Source organism: Sebastes fasciatus, chromosome 10 (assembly GCF_043250625.1).
Source record: "Sebastes fasciatus isolate fSebFas1 chromosome 10, fSebFas1.pri, whole genome shotgun sequence".
Taxonomy (NCBI): Eukaryota; Metazoa; Chordata; class Actinopteri; order Perciformes; family Sebastidae; genus Sebastes; species Sebastes fasciatus.
In genome coordinates this window covers 20,530,711-20,550,978 of record NC_133804.1, presented here as the reverse complement: position 1 = coordinate 20,550,978, position 20,268 = coordinate 20,530,711, and the positions used below count along the sequence as shown (strand labels likewise).

Here is a 20,268-nt window from a genome sequence, read left to right as displayed (position 1 = left end):
AGCAAAGTTGGAGTATTTAGCGTGCAACAATAAGGCCATGATCTATGGTCCAACACTGTGTAATATTTGGGGAGTGTTGCTATTATCACTATGAAGTGCTATAAGTAATCTTGTTTGTAAAGCCTTAAAATACAGAGAGCAGGCATCTCACTTAACTTAAAGAGAAAATACAACAGTATAGCGCCTCATTACGCATTTAAATACCTCATTAAAGTGTGTTTAAATCAAATATTAAGGCAAGACGACCTGATAATATGTTAAGAAAACTTGCAGCACTTCTGTAAAACTGTTATATTTCATTTGTCCTCACGGTGTCACTATAGACCAGCTATGGAGTCAAATGCTCTTCTTGCTTTGCACACCACCCATTATTTGGATCGACCACCCTTGTGTTCTGTCCAGCCTTCAACAAAGACGACAAATGCTTGGACGGCGCATACACTGATCGAAACACGTTTTTTAATGCTTGAAACTGACGTGTTTTAACCTGTGTAGTCGGCCTACTGTCTGAGGATGATGAATAGACGGATCGAACTCCAAAGCTATGGCTTTGTGTTTTTCTTTGTTGCGGTGCACTACGCACACGGAGACCTGAGCTATTCTGTACAGGAGGAGCTCAAGCGCGGATCTGTTATTGGAAATATCGCCAAGGATCTGGGACTGGAGGTGGGCAGACTGTCTGCTCGCAAAGCTCGTGTTGACATGGAAGGAAACGACAGACAATACTGCGGGATTAATCTCCGAAGCGGAGATTTAATCGTTGCGGAAAGAATAGACCGAGAGGAGCACTGTGGAGAAAAGCCTTCGTGTGTTCTCAAATTCGACTTGATGTTAGAGAATCCTTTGGAGTTACACCGGTTGTCCTTGCAGGTGCAGGACATAAACGACAATGCACCAATTTTCCCGAAGGATACTGTAAAGCTGGAAATTAGGGAGTCAGCTGTCAAAGGAGCTAAGTATCGCATTAATGCAGCACACGATGCTGATATAGGCAAGAATTCCGTTGAAAGCTACATTTTGCAGCAAAACCCCCACTTTGTGTTCAGTATTCAGACGACAAATGCTGGCAGAAAATATGGTGAATTGGTTTTAGATAAGGAGTTAGACCGAGAGGAGCAGCAGGAAATGAAATTATTGCTCACAGCTGTAGATGGAGGCTCTCCTCAGAGATCCGGGACTGTCGTCATACACGTCATTGTACTTGATGCTAATGATAACGCCCCTGTTTTTACCGAGTCTGTATATACAGCTACGTTACCGGAAAACTCGCCTGTTAAAACCCCCATTATCACTGTAAGTGCATCAGACGCTGACGAAGGTGTAAATGGAGAGGTTACATATGAATTCAGCCGACTGTCTGATAAATCACGTAAACTTTTCTCTCTAGATGAGAAAACTGGAGAAATTAGTGTGACAGGTGACATAGATTATGAAGAGGGGCCCAAATATGAAGTGTTTGTTGAGGCCAAAGATGGTTATGGCCTCTCTTCAGAAGCAAAAGTCATTATTGATATCACTGATGTAAATGACAACGCCCCTGTAGTCAATCTGAAGTCACTGACTAACCCCATACCTGAGAACGTGTCACCTGGTACAGAGGTGGGCATCATTAACGTGCAGGATAGAGACTCTGAGAATAACAGACAGGTCCGCTGCTCCATTCAGCAAAACGTCCCTTTTAAGTTGGTTCCTTCTATTAAAAACTATTATTCTCTGGTGACCACAGGACAACTGGACCGTGAACTAGTGTCTGATTACAACATTACAATCAGTGCCACTGACGAGGGCTCTCCACCTCTGTCCTCCTCTAAAAGTGTTCAGTTATCTGTAGCAGACATCAACGACAACCCACCTGTGTTTGAGGAACAGTCCTACAGCGCATATGTGAGTGAAAATAACAAACCTGGCTCCACTTTATGTTCCGTTACTGCTCGAGACCCCGACTGGAGACAAAACGGTACAGTGATTTATTCTCTGTTAGCTGGTGAGGTGAACGGTGCCCCGGTGTCCTCCTATCTCTCTGTTAACGGAGACACGGGGGTGATCCACGCTGTGAGGTCGTTTGATTATGAACAGTTCAGGAGTTTTAAAGTCCACGTGATGGCCAGAGACAACGGTTCTCCTCCGCTCAGCAGCAACGTGACCGTCAGTGTCTTCATATCGGATGTGAATGACAACTCTCCTCAGATACTGTACCCCGCCCCGGAGGGCAACTCCTTCATGACCGAGCTGGTCCCCAAAGCTGCACACGGAGGCTCTCTGGTGTCCAAAGTGATAGCGGTGGACGCGGACTCCGGTCAGAACGCCTGGCTGTCCTATCATATAGTCAAATCCACTGATCCGGGACTTTTCACTATCGGTCTCCACAGCGGAGAGATCAGGACACAGCGGGACATTTCTGAGTCTGACAGCATGAAACAGAACCTTATTGTGGCAGTGAAAGATAACGGACAGCCCTCTCTCTCTGCCACCTGTTCCATGTATTTACTGATTTCTGATAACTTGGCTGAGGTGCCAGAACTGAAGGATATTTCTTATGATGAGAAGAACTCCAAACTGACCTCTTATCTGATCATCGCGCTGGTGTCTGTGTCCACCTTTTTTCTGACCTTCATCATCATCATCCTGGGTGTGAGGTTTTGTCGCAGGAGGAAGCCCAGGCTGTTGTTTGATGGAGCAGTTGCCATCCCCAGCGCTTATCTCCCTCCTAATTACGCAGATGTTGACGGAACAGGAACTTTACGCAGCGCTTACAATTATGACGCCTACCTGACAACAGGTTCTAGAACCAGTGACTTTAAGTTCGTCAGTTCTTACAATGACAACACACTGCCTGCTGACCAGACTCTGAGGAAAAGTCCATCAGACTTTGCTGAGGCGTTTGGGGATTGTGATTCCTCTCCTGAGGTAGGAACTGGTGTTGCATATATCGTTTGACCTATTTGCACCTTAACGTTCCCTGTTTTTTTCGTTTGTTTCTAAATGCTTATATTGAGCGTGATAATGCATCAAGAGTTCACATTAGAGTTATTCTATCGCAATATGCAGATATTTTTAATTCTGTGGTGAATCGAGTAGTGGTTGTTGATCTTGTTTTAGTATTTTTTTCCACACAAAACCTGTCTGGCTCTGTTTTGAGAGTTGAGCTGCAGTTTGTTTTTTGTGTCTCTGTCCTTGGTGCTGAACCTCGCCTTGGCTCTTGTGATGTATTTTCAGGTGCAATTTACCCCTGTCTTATATTTTCTCACATTTCATATGTTTTAGACTACAGTTTTACTTACACATATATTTTCCTGAGACATCTATGTCCCAATTTTTTTATTATAATTGGGTTGTGCTACGGTTGGACTTTGCTGAATGGTTAAATAAAACAAGTAAAATATTACATCAGTGGAATGAGTTGACATATTTTGCTGTCAGTGAGTAACTTTTCATGTGTTTAAGTGCATCACATTAACATATTTTTCTCTAGGAATTGTTGTTTTCCCCTTTAGTTTTAAATTCCACATTAAAGTCCATATATTTTTTACAAAAGTGCAACATACAAGGCTCTACATATAAGTCGCTCTACTCTTTTTGAGTTGTGTTTGTATGCATCATGTATCCTTTGATAAGATTGTGTTATTTAATTCAAGTGGTCTTTGGAGGAAACTGGAGGCAGATTGTTGCATGTGTCACGACAAAAGTATTGGAATCAATTTTTGTTGAGAGAGTGAGAGATGCGTTTCGAAGCGAACTTGGAATATTTTGCGTGCAGCACTAAATCACATGTTCAGTGGTCCAAATTTGGGGAGTGTTGTCTTGTTACTATCATGAAGTGCTTGAAGTGGATTAATTTAGGAGAAGACATAGTCTTTTGTGTAAAGAGAATACAGAGAACAGACATCTCACTTAACTTAAAGAAAAGTTGAATTGAGCTGCAGTTTGTCCTTTGTGTCTCTGTCCTTGGTGCTGAACTTTGCTGTTGATCTTGTGATGCAATTTACACGTCTTGCATTTCCTCACATTTCAAACATTTTAGATAACTGTTTTACTTGCACAAAAATGTGTGACTTCAATTTACTGTTATTGACATTCATTTTAGGAATGTTTATTATCCCCTTTAGTTTTAAATCCCACTTTAAAATTAAAGTCAAAAATATATATTTTTTACACGAGTACAACATACAAGCCATGCTGTTGTTCTACATGTTTTGTGTTGTGTTTGTATTTATCATAAATCTTTTAAATAGATTTTATTATGTAATTCAAGCGGCCTTTGAAGGAATCTGGAGGCAGATGTTTCCAGGTTGTACGACTAAGCAGGAATCTATTTTATATATATATATATATATATATATATATATATATAGAGAGAGAGAGAGAGAGAGGTGTTTCTAAGCGAAGTTGGAGTATTTATTGTGCAACACTAAGGACGTGATCTATGGTCCAACACTGTGTAATATTTGGGGTGTGTTACTATTATCACTATGAAGTGCTATAAGTAATCTTGTTTATAAAGCCTTATAATACAGAGAACAGGCATCTTAATAATAACAATATTGTGAAAAAAAACAGAGAACAGGCATCTCACTTAACTTAAAGAAAAAATAAAACACCTTAGCTCCTCATTAAGCGTTTAAATACCTTATTAGAATGCGTTTTTAATCAAACATTAAGGCCAGACGACCTGATAATGTGTTCAGAAAACTTGCAGCATTTCTGTACAACTGTTACCATTCATTTGTCCTCACGGTGTCACTATAGACCAGCTATGGAGTCAAATGCTCATCTTGCTTTGCACACCACCCATTATTTGGATCGACCACCCTTGTGTTCTGTTCAGCCTTCAACAAAGACGACAAATGCTTAGAAGCCACACTGATCGAATCACGTTTTTTAATGCTTGAAACTGACGTGTTTTAACCTGTGTAGTCGGCCTACTGTCTGAGGATGATGAATAGACGGATCGCACTCCAAAGCTATGGCTTTGTGTTTTTCTTTGTTGCGGTGCACTACGCACACGGAGACCTGAGCTATTCTGTACAGGAGGAGCTCAAGCGCGGATCTGTTATTGGAAATATCGCCAAGGATCTGGGATTGGAGGTGGGCAGATTGTCTGCTCGCAAAGCTCGTGTTGACATGGAAGGAAACGACAAACAATATTGCGGGATTAACCTTCGAAGCGGAGATTTAATCGTTGCGGAAAGAATAGACCGAGAGGAGCACTGTGGAGAAAAGCCTTCGTGTGTTCTCAAATTTGACTTGCTGTTAGAGAATCCTTTGGAGTTACACCGGTTGTCCCTGCAGGTGCAGGACATAAACGACAATGCACCAATTTTTCCGAAGGATACTGTAAAGCTGGAAATCACTGAATCAGCTGACAAAGGAGCTAAGTATCGCATTAATGCAGCACAAGATGCAGACATAGGCAAGAACTCCGTTGAAAGCTACGTTTTGCAGCAAAACCCCCACTTTGTGTTCAGTATTCAGACGACAAATGCTGGCAGAAAATATGGTGAATTGGTTTTAGATAAGGAGCTAGACCGAGAGGAGCAGCACGAAATTAAATTATTGCTCACAGCTCTAGATGGAGGCTCTCCTCAGAGATCCGGGACTGTCGTCATACACGTCATTGTACTTGATGCTAATGATAACGCCCCGGTTTTTACTGAGTCTGTATACACAGCTACGTTACCGGAAAACTCACCTGTTAAAACCCCCATTATCACTGTAAGTGCATCAGATGCTGACGAAGGGGTAAATGGAGAGGTTACATATGAATTTAGCCGACAGTCTGATAAATCACAGAAGCTTTTTTCACTAGATGAGAAAACTGGAGAAATCAGTGTGACAGGTGACATAGATTATGAAGAGGGGTCAAAATATGAAGTGTTTGTTGAGGCCAAAGATGGTTATGGCCTCTCCTCAGAAGCAAAAGTAATTATTGATATAACTGATGTAAATGACAACGCCCCGTTGATATATCTGAAATCACTGACTAACCCCATACCTGAGAACGTGCCACCTGGTACAGAGGTGGGCATCATTAACGTGCAGGATAGAGACTCTGAGAATAACAGACAGGTCCGCTGCTCCATTCAGCAAAACGTCCCTTTTAAGTTGGTTCCTTCTATTAAAAACTATTATTCTCTGGTGACCACAGGACAACTGGACCGTGAACTAGTGTCTGATTACAACATTACAATCAGTGCCACTGACGAGGGCTCTCCACCTCTGTCCTCCTCTAAAAGTGTTCAGTTATCTGTAGCAGACATCAACGACAACCCACCTGTGTTTGAGGAACAGTCCTACAGCGCATATGTGAGTGAAAATAACAAACCTGGCTCCACTTTATGTTCCGTTACTGCTCGAGACCCCGACTGGAGACAAAACGGTACAGTGATTTATTCTCTGTTAGCTGGTGAGGTGAACGGTGCCCCGGTGTCCTCCTATCTCTCTGTTAACGGAGACACGGGGGTGATCCACGCTGTGAGGTCGTTTGATTATGAACAGTTCAGGAGTTTTAAAGTCCACGTGATGGCCAGAGACAACGGTTCTCCTCCGCTCAGCAGCAACGTGACCGTCAGTGTCTTCATATCGGATGTGAATGACAACTCTCCTCAGATACTGTACCCCGCCCCGGAGGGCAACTCCTTCATGACCGAGCTGGTCCCCAAAGCTGCACACGGAGGCTCTCTGGTGTCCAAAGTGATAGCGGTGGACGCGGACTCCGGACAGAACGCCTGGCTGTCTTATCATATAGTCAAATCCACTGATCCGGGACTTTTCACTATCGGTCTCCACAGCGGAGAGATCAGGACACAGCGGGACATTTCTGAGTCTGACAGCATGAAACAGAACCTTATTGTGGCAGTGAAAGATAACGGACAGCCCTCTCTCTCTGCCACCTGTTCCATGTATTTACTGATTTCTGATAACTTGGCTGAGGTGCCAGAACTGAAGGATATTTCTTATGATGAGAAGAACTCCAAACTGACCTCTTATCTGATCATCGCGCTGGTGTCTGTGTCCACCTTTTTTCTGACCTTCATCATCATCATCCTGGGTGTCAGGTTTTGTCGCAGGAGGAAGCCCAGGCTGTTGTTTGATGGAGCAGTTGCCATCCCCAGCGCTTATCTCCCTCCTAATTACGCAGATGTTGACGGAACAGGAACTTTACGCAGCGCTTACAACTATGACGCCTACCTGACAACAGGTTCTAGAACCAGTGACTTTAAGTTCGTCAGTTCTTACAATGACAACACACTGCCTGCTGACCAGACTCTGAGGAAGAGTCCATCAGACTTTGCTGAGGCGTTTGGGGATTGTGATAGTTCTCCTGAGGTAGGAACATGTTACATATAATCTGTCCCAGATGTAAAACATCTTCAATATGCAGTCATTTTATACAGGCATCCACACAAGCACTTACACAGCCAACTTGTCTCTGTTTGTTCACTTTGGTAATCTCTCTCTCACTGTTTTCAACCAGGAGGATATACATTATTTGACTTTCTTTGCTGGTTTCTCTTTGCCTTGGTGTTGAACATGGTTTTACTGATGCATTTTGGGCTCCTCGACTTTTATTCTGTTGTGAATTTTCTTTGTCTTGCTGAGTTTTATTCCTTTAGATTGCCTCTGCATATATTTTTTGATAATATATGCTATAATAATACTAGGTTTTCTTCATATACATATTGTCAATTGAATAAGTCGCTGAACCTTCGCTCTCCAGTTTTACGTTTTGCTTCCTTCAGTTGCAGTGTGATCTCTGTGGTTATGATTAAATAGATTTTATAATAGTGTTCTTAAAAGTGTATGGCCCCTAAATGATTTAGATGTTAGTATTAGGTCATATTGTTACTTGGGGATTTTATTTCCTGTTAAAATTAATGTCTATCTGCTGCCATGATTGCCCTTTATGCTCTAGGAAACGAGACCTTTGACAGTATATCCCTTTTTCTCTGTCCATGGTGCTGAACTCCATTTGATCCTTTGATGCCTTTTAATGGCTAATTTAGCTCTGTCTTTTATTCTGTTGTGTTTTTCTTTTTCCTGCATTTCATGTAAGTGAATTTGCTTTGACATTTCATTTTTTAAATGGTGTAGGTGATCATGTTGTAATTGTTTTATTCAAATATGGTGTTGCTCTTATGAGCTTCTTTGGAATCGACTCTCACATGGAGTTGAGTACTTTTTATCGATATAGGGACACGGTGTCAGAGCCCTAGGAACATGAAAAGTGAGCCTCTTTGTCCGTTTTGCTTGAGTATTGTTTCCTTCTGTGCTGGTTTTGAGTGATGTGGGCATTGCCGAAAAATATGTTCTCCCCTAAATTATTATGGTCCGCTCATGTTGACATAATATGGTAGGCTATATCTCCTTTTCCAGGTTTCTGCACAATTTTTTTTAAATATTCTTTTCCTTGGTACACACCATTCTCTTTTGTTGTCCTTGTACAAACCTGATTACAAAACTATTTCTTTATTCTATAAATTCATAAAAAGGGAAATAATTTGAAATATCTTTTAAATAATTATTACACTCGAGGAAACAGTTTTTAAATCAACAGTTGATTTTCATGAAGGTGATATTTTACGCAGCTATTATAAGACACTTTTTATGTACAAATTTAACTTTTCTTGCCAGTGATAATGGAGTAAACGAAGGTGCCAGCAACAGAGGGAAACGTGTTAAAATCATCTTTCCATTCAAATGCAAGACATTGCATCCCGTTTTAGACAAAGCACCTCGCAGAACTATTATTTTGTCCATCTGACTCATACAGTTTTATCTCAGGCATTTCACTGTTCTAATGTAATATATGAAATGGCAGCATTGTTTTATTGAGCTTGGTAACAGCTTTTGGTCATTCTTTCTGAAAGTGTGCCAACATAAAGAGTTAAATCAGTGAACAACAGCACCATGTTTAAAGCTCTATCTGAAAATAGATGTTTTTGTTACTAACGTTGTTGTAGTAGTAAACAACAACAACATCAACAACAACAATACAAAGAGCATTTTGTTGCTCATCATCAGGGAAGATTCAAACATTCAAACAAAGACCTTATTTTGGAGAGAAATATGTGTTAGATGTTTTTGTCTCCTCCAAGTTGCCAAAAATCGTTCAGGACAATCATAATAAAAAGTAGATATGCGTGTCTTTACAGTGCACTAACATGAAGTATAAACTGTTGGTGATTTGGTTGCAGGCACACAACACATCAATTTACAGTATGTCATTTCAAGTGATCGGTCAATAGGTTTAATTTCATTGACTCACATGCTTCAATAACTTTTTTCACATATTTCGATCCCAGCAACTAAAACAGTGTGTGAGCAAAAATGATACACAAGAAGATATTGAACAATATTTTCCTCTTTTTTCTTTTTTCTTTCTGTAACATTAAAGTGTCCCCCCTCTTAGTGTATGTGTTGTCTATATTTTAATATGCCAAAAAATATTTGAAAGCATTGGATTATTTTGGAGACAGTTTGAATAGTTTTATGTGGGGGCATGAGCAGTCTTGTATCAAGGTATGTTAATCCTAAAATGATAAATCTATTATTATTAGTAGTATTATTATTACTAGTAATAGTAGTAGTAGTAGTGTTGTTGTTGTTGTTTTCTTTTTTTTTATTAACAAGGTTCTCTGAACTAGTCTCTATTTATGCACGTCAGAAATCCTACATCGCCTTGTTATACCCAGAGAAATACTCATGGTGTCAGTGTGTACCAGTAAACGAGAGGCTCGGTCATTCTCCACCCTTCTGTCTCAGCGAATTTAAAGCCTGATTCTGCTGTTGTAGTTGACAGAAACGCTTCGTGATATGACTGCAGTGTGAGGATTTTGTATATTGGAGGAGATCACAGCTGCATTGTGGATATATTTTAACATACTTGGTAGCAGTAGTGGTCTGTTTCGAGGTAACAATGGGATGCAGCAGATTTTCGCTGATCTGCGGCCTTGCTTTTGTTTTTCTTGTCCTCCACCCCGTCTATGGAGACGTGAGCTACTCTATCCCGGAGGAGATGAAACGTGGATCTGTAATTGGAAATATCGCTAAGGATCTGGGACTTGATTTGGGCAGACTGTCTGCTCGTAAGGCCCGTATCGATACTGAGGATAACAGCGTCCAGTACTGCGGTATAAATCTCAACACCGGAGACTTGATCGTACAAGAAAGGATCGACAGAGAAGGGCTTTGTGCGAAAAAGGCATCATGTGTTCTTAAACAGGAACTCGTGCTGGAAAATCCTTTAGAGCTGCACCGTATTAGTATCCGCGTTCAAGATATTAATGATAATTCACCTCAGTTTAAAAAAGAATCCCTCAAGATTGAAATTCATGAATCGGCCGTCAAGGGTGCGCATTTTCTGCTGGATGAGGCACACGATGGAGATATCGGAGAAAATGCTGTTCAGAGCTACTCACTTCAGCAGAATGATCATTTCAAATTAAATGCAAACACAAAAGATGGCGGGGGACAACATTGCGAATTAGTTTTAGACAAAGAATTAGACAGAGAGGACAAAAAAGAGATTATGTTGTTGCTTACCGCATTCGATGGAGGCTCTCCTCAGAGATCAGGTACTGTAGTCATACACGTCACTGTACTGGATGCTAATGATAATGTACCAGTGTTTAGCCAGGCCGTTTATAAAGCCAGTCTGCCAGAAAACTCTCCTCTCGATACCGTTGTACTCACAGTGAGTGCTACTGATGCAGACGAGGGAATGTACGGTGAAGTTACTTATGATTTTAACCACGTTTCAGGTGAAAATAGCAACGTGTTTTCTTTACACCCTAAAACCGGAGAGGTGAGGGTAGCAGGAGCCATTGATCATGAGAAAGCTTCATTATATGAAATGCAGATAAGCGCAAAAGATGGTCTGGGATTGGCCTCATATGCATCGTTAATAATTGAGATTACTGATATTAATGACAACGCCCCAGTTATAAACCTTAAATCCCTGACTACTCCCATACCTGAGAACGTGTCACCTGGTACAGAGGTAGGCATCATTAACGTGCAGGATAGAGACTCTGAGAATAACAGACAGGTCCGCTGCTCCATTCAGCAAAACGTCCCCTTTAAGTTGGTTCCTTCTATTAAAAACTATTATTCTCTGGTGACCACAGGACAACTGGACCGTGAACTAGTGTCTGATTACAACATTACAATCAGTGCCACTGACGAGGGCTCTCCACCTCTGTCCTCCTCTAAAACTGTTCAGTTATCTGTAGCAGACATCAACGACAACCCACCTGTGTTTGAGGAACAGTCCTACAGCGCATATGTGAGTGAAAATAACAAACCTGGCTCCACTTTATGTTCCGTTACTGCTCGAGACCCCGACTGGAGACAAAACGGTACAGTGATTTATTCTCTGTTAGCTGGTGAGGTGAACGGTGCCCCGGTGTCCTCCTATCTATCTGTTAACGGAGACACGGGGGTGATCCACGCTGTGAGGTCGTTTGATTATGAACAGTTCAGGAGTTTTAAAGTCCACGTGATGGCCAGAGACAACGGTTCTCCTCCGCTCAGCAGCAACGTGACCGTCAGTGTCTTCATATCGGATGTGAATGACAACTCTCCTCAGATACTGTACCCCGCCCCGGAGGGCAACTCCTTCATGACCGAGCTGGTCCCCAAAGCTGCACACGGAGGCTCTCTGGTGTCCAAAGTGATAGCGGTGGACGCGGACTCCGGACAGAACGCCTGGCTGTCCTATCATATAGTCAAATCCACTGATCCGGGACTTTTCACCATCGGTCTCCACAGCGGAGAGATCAGGACACAGCGGGACATTTCTGAGTCTGACAGCATGAAACAGAACCTTATTGTGGCAGTGAAAGATAACGGACAGCCCTCTCTCTCTGCCACCTGTTCCATGTATTTACTGATTTCTGATAACTTGGCTGAGGTGCCAGAACTGAAGGATATTTCTTATGATGAGAAGAACTCCAAACTGACCTCTTATCTGATCATCGCGCTGGTGTCTGTGTCCACCTTTTTCCTGACCTTCATCATCATCATCATGGGTGTGAGGTTTTGTCGCAGGAGAAAGCCCAGGCTGTTGTTTGATGGAGCAGTTGCCATCCCCAGCGCTTATCTCCCTCCTAATTACGCAGATGTTGACGGAACAGGAACTTTACGCAGCGCTTACAACTATGACGCCTACCTGACAACAGGTTCAAGAACCAGTGACTTTAAGTTCGTCAGTTCTTACAATGACAACACACTGCCTGCTGACCAGACTCTGAGGAAAAGCCCATCAGACTTTGCTGAGGCCTTTGGGGATTGTGATAGTTCTCCTGAGGTAGGAAAACATTTCTTATTACATACTGAAGCCGAACAGCCCTTAAAGCAACTTTTACAGAGCGTCCTAACAACGTCCCACCTCACCCTCCACACTCAGACGCAGACACACACTGTAGGCGTTCATACTCTCTTTAATATATAAATATATACATTCAGTTCTCTTGAATGTTTTTCAGACCATGTGTTTTCTTTAAGTCTGTTTGTCTCCATCTAGTTGCAAGATTGCTGTATTTTATGTTCCATTGAGTGAAAACTCTTTAAATTAGGTTCCTTGATTCGCTGTCCTTGGTGCTGAACTCTGGTGTGCTGTTGCATTTTTAGAGATAGTTTACTTCTGTGTTTTCTGATGTTTTCATTCCACCTTTGCTGAATTGGATTTCACATTTGCTTCTTTTACAGACCTGGCCAAAATACTGAGGTTTATCTGGCTTTGATGCTTTCATGTGCATATGTTGCTGCTGTAATCTGGTGCCAGTGTTAAGTGCCTCATGGATTTATCCTCACTAGAAGTTTATCATTATTGATGGATAATAGGACGTGGTATTAGAGCAGTATGAAGACATTTACAATGGAGCCTCTGTGCTTATCCTATTTTGCTAGTGGATTCTCACTTTCCTGAGTCAGTCTTCTGTATGTAATATGATTGATGTGTGCCTTTGTGAAAAATGCATCCTCCCTATAGTTAATATGACCTACAGTCTTTCACATATAGGGTAAACCTTTGATAAAATACCATGTGGTGCTCAATTTTTTTTCAATGCAATTTATATTAATTCACTTGTTTCCTTAATAGATAACATATAGTGTTGTGCAGTAGTAAATAGCACTATTGCAAACACTATACAAAACAAAATCAATGCATACCAAATGCATCCTCCAAAGTTGCCAAAGATCTTTCAGGACTATCATCATAACAGATAGATATGTGTGTCTTTACAGTGCATTAACAGAAAGTATAAAATGTTGGTGATATGGTTGGAAGCACACAACTCTTCAATTTACAGTATGCAACTTGAAATGATCGTTGAGTAGGTTTAATATCATTGACTAGCATGCTTCAATCATTTTTCACATATTTCAATCCAAACAATTACAAGATAAAGAGTGTTTGAGCACAAATGATATACAAGATGATATTGAACAATATTTCCCTCTTTTTTATCTAAAAAAGTGTATGTCTTGTCTATATTTTAACATGCCAAAAATGATTTGAAAGCACTGAATTGATTTGGAGACACAGTCTGAATAGTTTTATGTTGATCCCCACGTTTTGTGTTGCTTTATTTACATCACTAGGGGGCAGAACAGCCTTGTATCAAGGTATGCTAATCCTAAAATGGTAAAGCTCTTATTATTATTATTATTATTATATTGATTATTATTATTAGTAGTAGGAGTAGTACTAGTAGTAGTGTTGTTGTTGTCATTGTTGTTGTTTTTTAATAATGTTCTCTGAACTAGTCTATATTTAAACACGCCAGAAAACCTACTTCTCCTTGTTATACCCAGATAAATACTCATGGTGTCAGTGTGTACCAGTAAACGAGAGGGCTCGGTCATTCTCCTCCCTTCTGTCTCAGCAAATTTAAAGCCTGATTCTGCTGTTGTACCGTAGTTGACAGAAACGCTTCGTGATATGACCGCAGTGTGAGGATTTTTTATACTGGAGGAAGTCACAGCTGCATTGTGGATATATTTTGACACACTTGGCAGCAGTATTGGTCTGTTTCGAGGTAACGATGGGATGCAGCAGATTTTCGCTGCTCTGCGGCCTTGCTTTTGTTTTTCTTGTCCTCCACCCCGTCTATGGAGACGTGAGCTACTCTGTACCGGAGGAGATGAAACGTGGATCTGTAATTGGAAATATCGCTAAGGATCTGGGACTTGATTTGGGCAGACTGTCTGCTCGTAAGGCCCGTATCGATACTGAGGATAACAGCGTCCAGTACTGCGGTATAAATCTCAACACCGGAGACTTGATCATACAAGAAAGGATCGACAGAGAAGGGCTTTGTGCGAAAAAGGCATCATGTGTTCTTAAACAGGAACTCGTGCTGGAAAATCCTTTAGAGCTGCACCGTATTAGTATCCGAGTTCAAGATATTAATGATAATTCACCGCAGTTTAAAGAGGAGTCACTTAAAATTGAAATTCAGGAATCGGCAGATAAGGGTGCGCATTTTTTACTGGATGAGGCACACGATGAAGACATCGGAGAAAATGCTGTTCAGAGCTACTCACTTCAGCAGAATGATCATTTCAAATTAAATGTTAACACGAAAGACGGTGCGCGAAAATCATGTGAATTAGTTTTAGACAAAGAATTAGACAGAGAAGACAAAAAAGAGATTATGTTGTTGCTTACCGCATTCGATGGAGGCTCTCCTCAGAGATCAGGTACTGTAGTCATACACGTCACTGTACTGGATGCTAATGATAATGTACCAGTGTTCAGCCAGGCTGTTTATAGAACCAGTCTGCCTGAAAACTCTCCTCTGGATACATTGGTGATCACAGTGAGTGCTACTGATGCAGACGAAGGAATGTACGGTGAAGTTACTTATGGATTTAACCATGTTTCAAGTAAAAATAGCAACGTGTTTTCTTTACACCCTAAAACCGGAGAGGTGAGGGTAGCTGGAGCTGTTGATCACGAGAAAGCTTCATTATATGAAATGCAGATAAGCGCTAAAGATGGCCTGGGATTGGCCTCATATGCATCGTTAATAATTGAGATTACTGACATAAATGATAACGCCCCAGTTATAAACCTAAAATCACTGACTAACCCCATACCTGAGAACGTGTCACCTGGTACAGAGGTGGGCATCATTAACGTGCAGGATAGAGACTCTGAGAATAACAGACAGGTCCGCTGCTCCATTCAGCAAAACGTCCCTTTTAAGTTGGTTCCTTCTATTAAAAACTATTATTCTCTGGTGACCACAGGACAACTGGACCGTGAACTAGTGTCTGATTACAACATTACAATCAGTGCCACTGACGAGGGCTCTCCACCTCTGTCCTCCTCTAAAACGGTTCAGTTATCTGTAGCAGACATCAACGACAACCCACCTGTGTTTGAGGAACAGTCCTACAGCGCATATGTGAGTGAAAATAACAAACCTGGCTCCACTTTATGTTCCGTTACTGCTCGAGACCCCGACTGGAGACAAAACGGTACAGTGATTTATTCTCTGTTAGCTGGTGAGGTGAACGGTGCCCCGGTGTCCTCCTATCTATCTGTTAACGGAGACACGGGGGTGATCCACGCTGTGAGGTCGTTTGATTATGAACAGTTCAGGAGTTTTAAAGTCCATGTGATGGCCAGAGACAACGGTTCTCCTCCGCTCAGCAGCAACGTGACCGTCAGTGTCTTCATATCGGATGGGAATGACAACTCTCCTCAGATACTGTACCCCGCCCCGGAGGGCAACTCCTTCATGACCGAGCTGGTCCCCAAAGCTGCACACGGAGGCTCTCTGGTGTCCAAAGTGATAGCGGTGGACGCGGACTCCGGACAGAACGCCTGGCTGTCCTATCATATTGTGAAATCCACTGATCCGGGACTTTTCACTATCGGTCTCCACAGCGGAGAGATCAGGACACAGCGGGACATTTCAGAGTCTGACAGCATGAAACAGAACCTTATTGTGGCAGTGAAAGATAACGGACAGCCCTCTCTCTCTGCCACCTGTTCCATGTATTTACTGATTTCTGATAACTTGGCTGAAGTGCCAGAACTGAAGGATATTTCTTATGATGAGAAGAACTCCAAGCTGACCTCTTATCTGATCATCGCGCTGGTGTCTGTGTCCACCTTTTTTCTGACCTTCATCATCATCATCCTGGGTGTGAGGTTTTGTCGCAGGAGAAAGCCCAGACTGTTGTTTGATGGAGCAGTTGCCATCCCCAGCGCTTATCTCCCTCCTAATTACGCAGATGTTGACGGAACAGGAACTTTACGCAGCGCTTACAACTATGACGCCTACCTGACAACAGGTTCAAGAACCAGTGACTTTAAGTTCGTCAGTTCTTACAATGACAACACACTGCCTGCTGACCAGACTCTGAGGAAAAGTCCATCAGACTTTGCTGAGGCGTTTGGGGATTGTGATAGTTCTCCTGAGGTAGGAACAGGTGCCAAATAACGTTTGGCCTCTTTTGTGTCTCTTATTCAGACAATTTAGTTACACTCGTCAAAGATTTCGACAACTTTTTATATCTTTGGTGAATTTGGTTTAAGTTAAAAGCTACCACTGGCTTCCATGCATTGCTACGTGTTGTTTCTCCATGTGTTCCCTAAATGTAGGCTTATGTTGAGCATGAGGGTGGGTGTTTGAGCATGTGCATCATTGAAGTCGGTTGTCTTTTTAGCTCCAGATTTTGTGATACTTTCTTTGATCTTTGGAGGTAATCTTTTTCCAGCAGTTTCACTTTAATCTGTGGCTTGATTTTTTAAGGATTTACCAAGCAGGTGTTATTTAGCTAAGTTGTTAACAAACATTCTTTGCATCTCATATATATGAGCACCTTGTATTTCCGTTGAAACATTAGAAATTGTCTGCTTTTGCTTCTATGTCTTCCGCCTCCTGTATTGTTCAGTCCTTGGTGTTTGGTCCTATACTACCCCAATCTATTTACCACATTCTTCAATTGTAGCATGCATATATTATAAATTATCTTGTCAATTTTCATTTTAAGTCCAAGATACGTTTTGAGTTTAATTTTTGCTTTGTATCTATCCGTTTACCCAGCACCGGTGTGTTTGTCTGTGCATCTTGAATAGAGCTGCCTCTAGTTCTTCGTGTCTCTTTCCTTGGTGTTGAACCTTGCTGTTGCTCTGTTGATACGTTTTCAGGAAAACTTACATCTGCCTTGTTATTTTATTGTCATTTAAAAATAGAAATACATCATGTTTAAGGCTGTAGTTTTCCTTTTATTCAGACATATCTATGTTACACGTTTTAATTAAGGTTGGACCTCCTCATGGTCTTTGATGAGGAAAAAAGGGGAACAAAACACATCAGGTGAAACTGGAAATATTTGTGTCCAGTCAGTAAAGTTTTATACTTGTAATTGCTTCCTAGTCACCTACTAATTAAGTCAATTTCAAAGTTATCAGTATTTTATGTCCAGTAACGTTCATTGCCAGTGCAAAAAGTATCAGTTTTCATTTAAAGCAAATAAAGCATTTTTTTTCGGAAGTGCTTGATGAATGCATTTCTTTTGACAACTGCTGCATATGTTTTGTCCCATTTCATACTGTTGTCTTTATTCAAGTATTTTTTTGTATTTTTTTATCATTATTACAAATAGTTAATATGGCCGCATTATTTCATCTCCATCCAAACATTGTACGAACATGCGTTGGTAGGACATTTTCAAAATCAATACACACAAAAAGTTGTATTGCTCTTGGTAGAAATGTCTGACTATAACCTGAATATTGAAGAGCATCCATTACCTTGAAACGGAAGCTTATTTTGGCAGTGAAAGATAACGGACAGCCCATTTCGTTAATGGTCATAAAAGGTTTAGTTATTGACATCTTTACAGGAATCACAGACCAGTCAAATATGCTGTTTTAAATTGTTGATAATTTCCTTGCTTTGCTTTCTAATTTGATGTTGGTCTCAGTGGTTGTTGTTGTGGGAAAGATTGATCAGATTGACTCTTTCTTTCCATAGGAAATGACCCATACCTTGTAAATCATATTAGGGCATATTATGACTTTTAGGTGACTGGGTTGTCGTTCGTCATTTATTCTTCCTTCTTCCTCTACCTTACCACTATATGCTCTTCAGATTTGAGGAGTCCTCCTCTGTAACAAACGTACAGTTGTTTTCGTATATTTTTGATGTCAATTTCATATTTACAGTCCCAGATAATATAGCTTTCCTATTTCCTATTACCTTCAGGCTAATTCCTTTGCTATTTTTTCAATGATTTTTTTTTATCCAATATTGGTTGGATTTTGCAGTTAAGTCTAGCTGTTTGTCAAACTTGTTGGATTTTATAAATACTGAGTAGCTTGTGCAAGAATTCATTGGTTTTGAGCAAAGCGATCAGAATACTGCAATTAAATCAAACTGTTCTTTTTGTGCCTTTAATAACTTGTCCATCATCCCTTCTTTCTCTCTACATGGTATTAAGATGTCATTTTAGTGATAGTTTCACATTAGCTTAAAACATTCTTACATTTTTTAAACAATTTAGTCTGTCATTGATCTTACTATTTCTGTATTTTTGAGGCTTTTTTCATAGGCTGTCATTTTGCTCAAAATTTACAAATATATTATAATTTGTTTCCAAATCAGTTGTAATAGCCGTTACACCATTTCAAGAAACTTTTAAGCACAGATTTAGTCACTACACGCTAAACTTTATAGATACTTTATTTTAAGACAAGGATATACATGTTCAGACAAATTAGTCTATTTTTTCAAACTTAAAAAACAGTTTTTAATATGAGGTGTCTGATGAAACATTGCTGTTTTTTTAAACGTGCCATTTACGTTTGATTCTCTTAACATGTCTCAAAGCATTTCACTATATAATTTTCCTTGTAAATGAAAATGCTGTTTTCATAATTGTACGGCTTGTACAGACTTGCTGCTAGTCATACACACACTGCCTGCTGACCAGACTCTGAGGAAGAGTCCATCAGACTTTGCTGAGGCGTTTGGGGATTGTGATTCTTCTCCTGAGGTAGGAACTGGTATTGCATATATCGTTTGACCTATTTGCACCTTAACGTTCCCTGTTTGTTTCAATTGTTTCTAAATGCACACATTGAGCGTGATAATGCATCAAGAGTTCACAGAAGAGTTATTCTATCTCAATAATCAGATATTTTAAATTCTGTGGTGAATCGAGTAGTGGCTGTTGATCTTGTTTTAGTATTTTTTCCACAAAAAACTGGTCTGGCTCTGTTTAAGAGTTGAGCTGCAGTTTGTTTTTTGTGTCTCTGTCCTTGGTGCTGAACCTCGCCGTTGCTTTTGTGATGTATTTTCAGGAGCAACTCATATGTTCTCACATTTCAAACGTTTTAGACTACAGTTTTACTTACAAATTTATTTTCCTGAGATATCTTTGTCCCATTTTGTAATTAACTTTCGGGCTCTGCTACGGTTAGATTTAGCGCAATGGTTAAATAAAACAAGGAAATATTACATCACTGGAATGGGTTAACATATTTTACTGTCAGTAAGTTACATTTCATGTGTTTAAGTGCATCACATTAACATATTTTTCTCTAGGAATTGTTGTTTTCCCCTTTAGTTTTAAATTCCACATTAAAGTCCATATATTTTTACACGAGTGCAACATACAAGGCATGCTGTCGCTGTACTCTTTTTGAGTTATGGTTTTATGTATCATGTATCTTTTAATTAGATTATGTTATTTCATTCAAGTGGTCTTTGGAGGAAACTGGTAGCAGATTTTTGCATGTTTCACGACAAAGTATTGGAATAAATTTTACTCCATAGAGAGAGATGCGTTTATGAGCGAACTGAATATTTTGCGTGCAGCACTAAATTACATGTTCAGTGGTCCAAATGTGGGGAGTGTCGTCTGGTTATTATCTTGAAGTGCTTGAAGTGGATTATTTTGGAGAAGACATAGTCTTGTGTGTAAAGCCTTATAATACAGATAACAGACATCTCACTAAACTTAAAGAAAAGTTAAGTTGAGCTGCAGTTTGTCCTTTGTGTCTCTGTCCTTGGTGCTGAACCTCGCTGTTGCTCTTGTGATGCAATTTACACGTCTTCGATTTGCTCACATTTCAAACCTTTTAGATAACTTTTAGTTACACATTTATTTTCCTGTGACATCGGTGTCAGATTTGGTAATTAACATTCGTGCTCTGGATTACGTTTGTACTTTTCTAAATTCTAAAACAAAACAAGGAACAATTCATATCAGTGGAATGAGTTGACATATTTTGCGGTCATA

At 40.5% G+C, this 20,268-nt stretch overlaps 4 protein-coding genes across 4 annotated transcripts; all 4 read left to right on the top strand.

The window, feature by feature from the left end:
* The first annotated feature begins 239 nt into the window (after nt 1-239).
* Nucleotides 240-3,338, top strand: LOC141774829 (protocadherin beta-15-like). Its single transcript, XM_074647644.1, has one exon. It carries the CDS (start codon nt 514-516, stop codon nt 2,935-2,937), a length of 2,424 nt encoding a protein of 807 aa, XP_074503745.1. The 5' UTR covers nt 240-513; the 3' UTR covers nt 2,938-3,338.
* Nucleotides 3,339-4,672: 1,334 nt separating this feature from the next.
* Nucleotides 4,673-7,347, top strand: LOC141775910 (protocadherin beta-15-like). Its single transcript, XM_074649649.1, has one exon. The coding sequence runs from the start codon at nt 4,933-4,935 to the stop codon at nt 7,345-7,347; it is 2,415 nt and encodes an 804-aa protein (XP_074505750.1). The 5' UTR covers nt 4,673-4,932.
* Nucleotides 7,348-9,641: 2,294 nt separating this feature from the next.
* On the top strand, nt 9,642-12,636 carry LOC141775908 (protocadherin gamma-A11-like). The gene is made up of 2 exons (XM_074649648.1): nt 9,642-12,307; nt 12,631-12,636. Exons 1-2 carry the CDS (start codon nt 9,917-9,919, stop codon nt 12,634-12,636), a joined length of 2,397 nt encoding a protein of 798 aa, XP_074505749.1. The 5' UTR covers nt 9,642-9,916.
* Nucleotides 12,637-13,918: 1,282 nt separating this feature from the next.
* On the top strand, nt 13,919-16,460 carry LOC141775907 (protocadherin gamma-A11-like). The gene has a single exon (XM_074649647.1). The coding sequence runs from the start codon at nt 14,049-14,051 to the stop codon at nt 16,458-16,460; it is 2,412 nt and encodes an 803-aa protein (XP_074505748.1). The 5' UTR covers nt 13,919-14,048.
* The last annotated feature ends 3,808 nt before the right edge of the window (nt 16,461-20,268 follow it).

Coding starts and splice junctions, on each gene's coding strand:
- LOC141774829 (XM_074647644.1), top strand. CDS start 514: ATGATGAATAGACGGATCGAACTCCAAAGCTATGGCTTTGTGTTTTTC.
- LOC141775908 (XM_074649648.1), top strand. CDS start 9,917: ATGGGATGCAGCAGATTTTCGCTGATCTGCGGCCTTGCTTTTGTTTTT.
- LOC141775907 (XM_074649647.1), top strand. CDS start 14,049: ATGGGATGCAGCAGATTTTCGCTGCTCTGCGGCCTTGCTTTTGTTTTT.
- LOC141775910 (XM_074649649.1), top strand. CDS start 4,933: ATGATGAATAGACGGATCGCACTCCAAAGCTATGGCTTTGTGTTTTTC.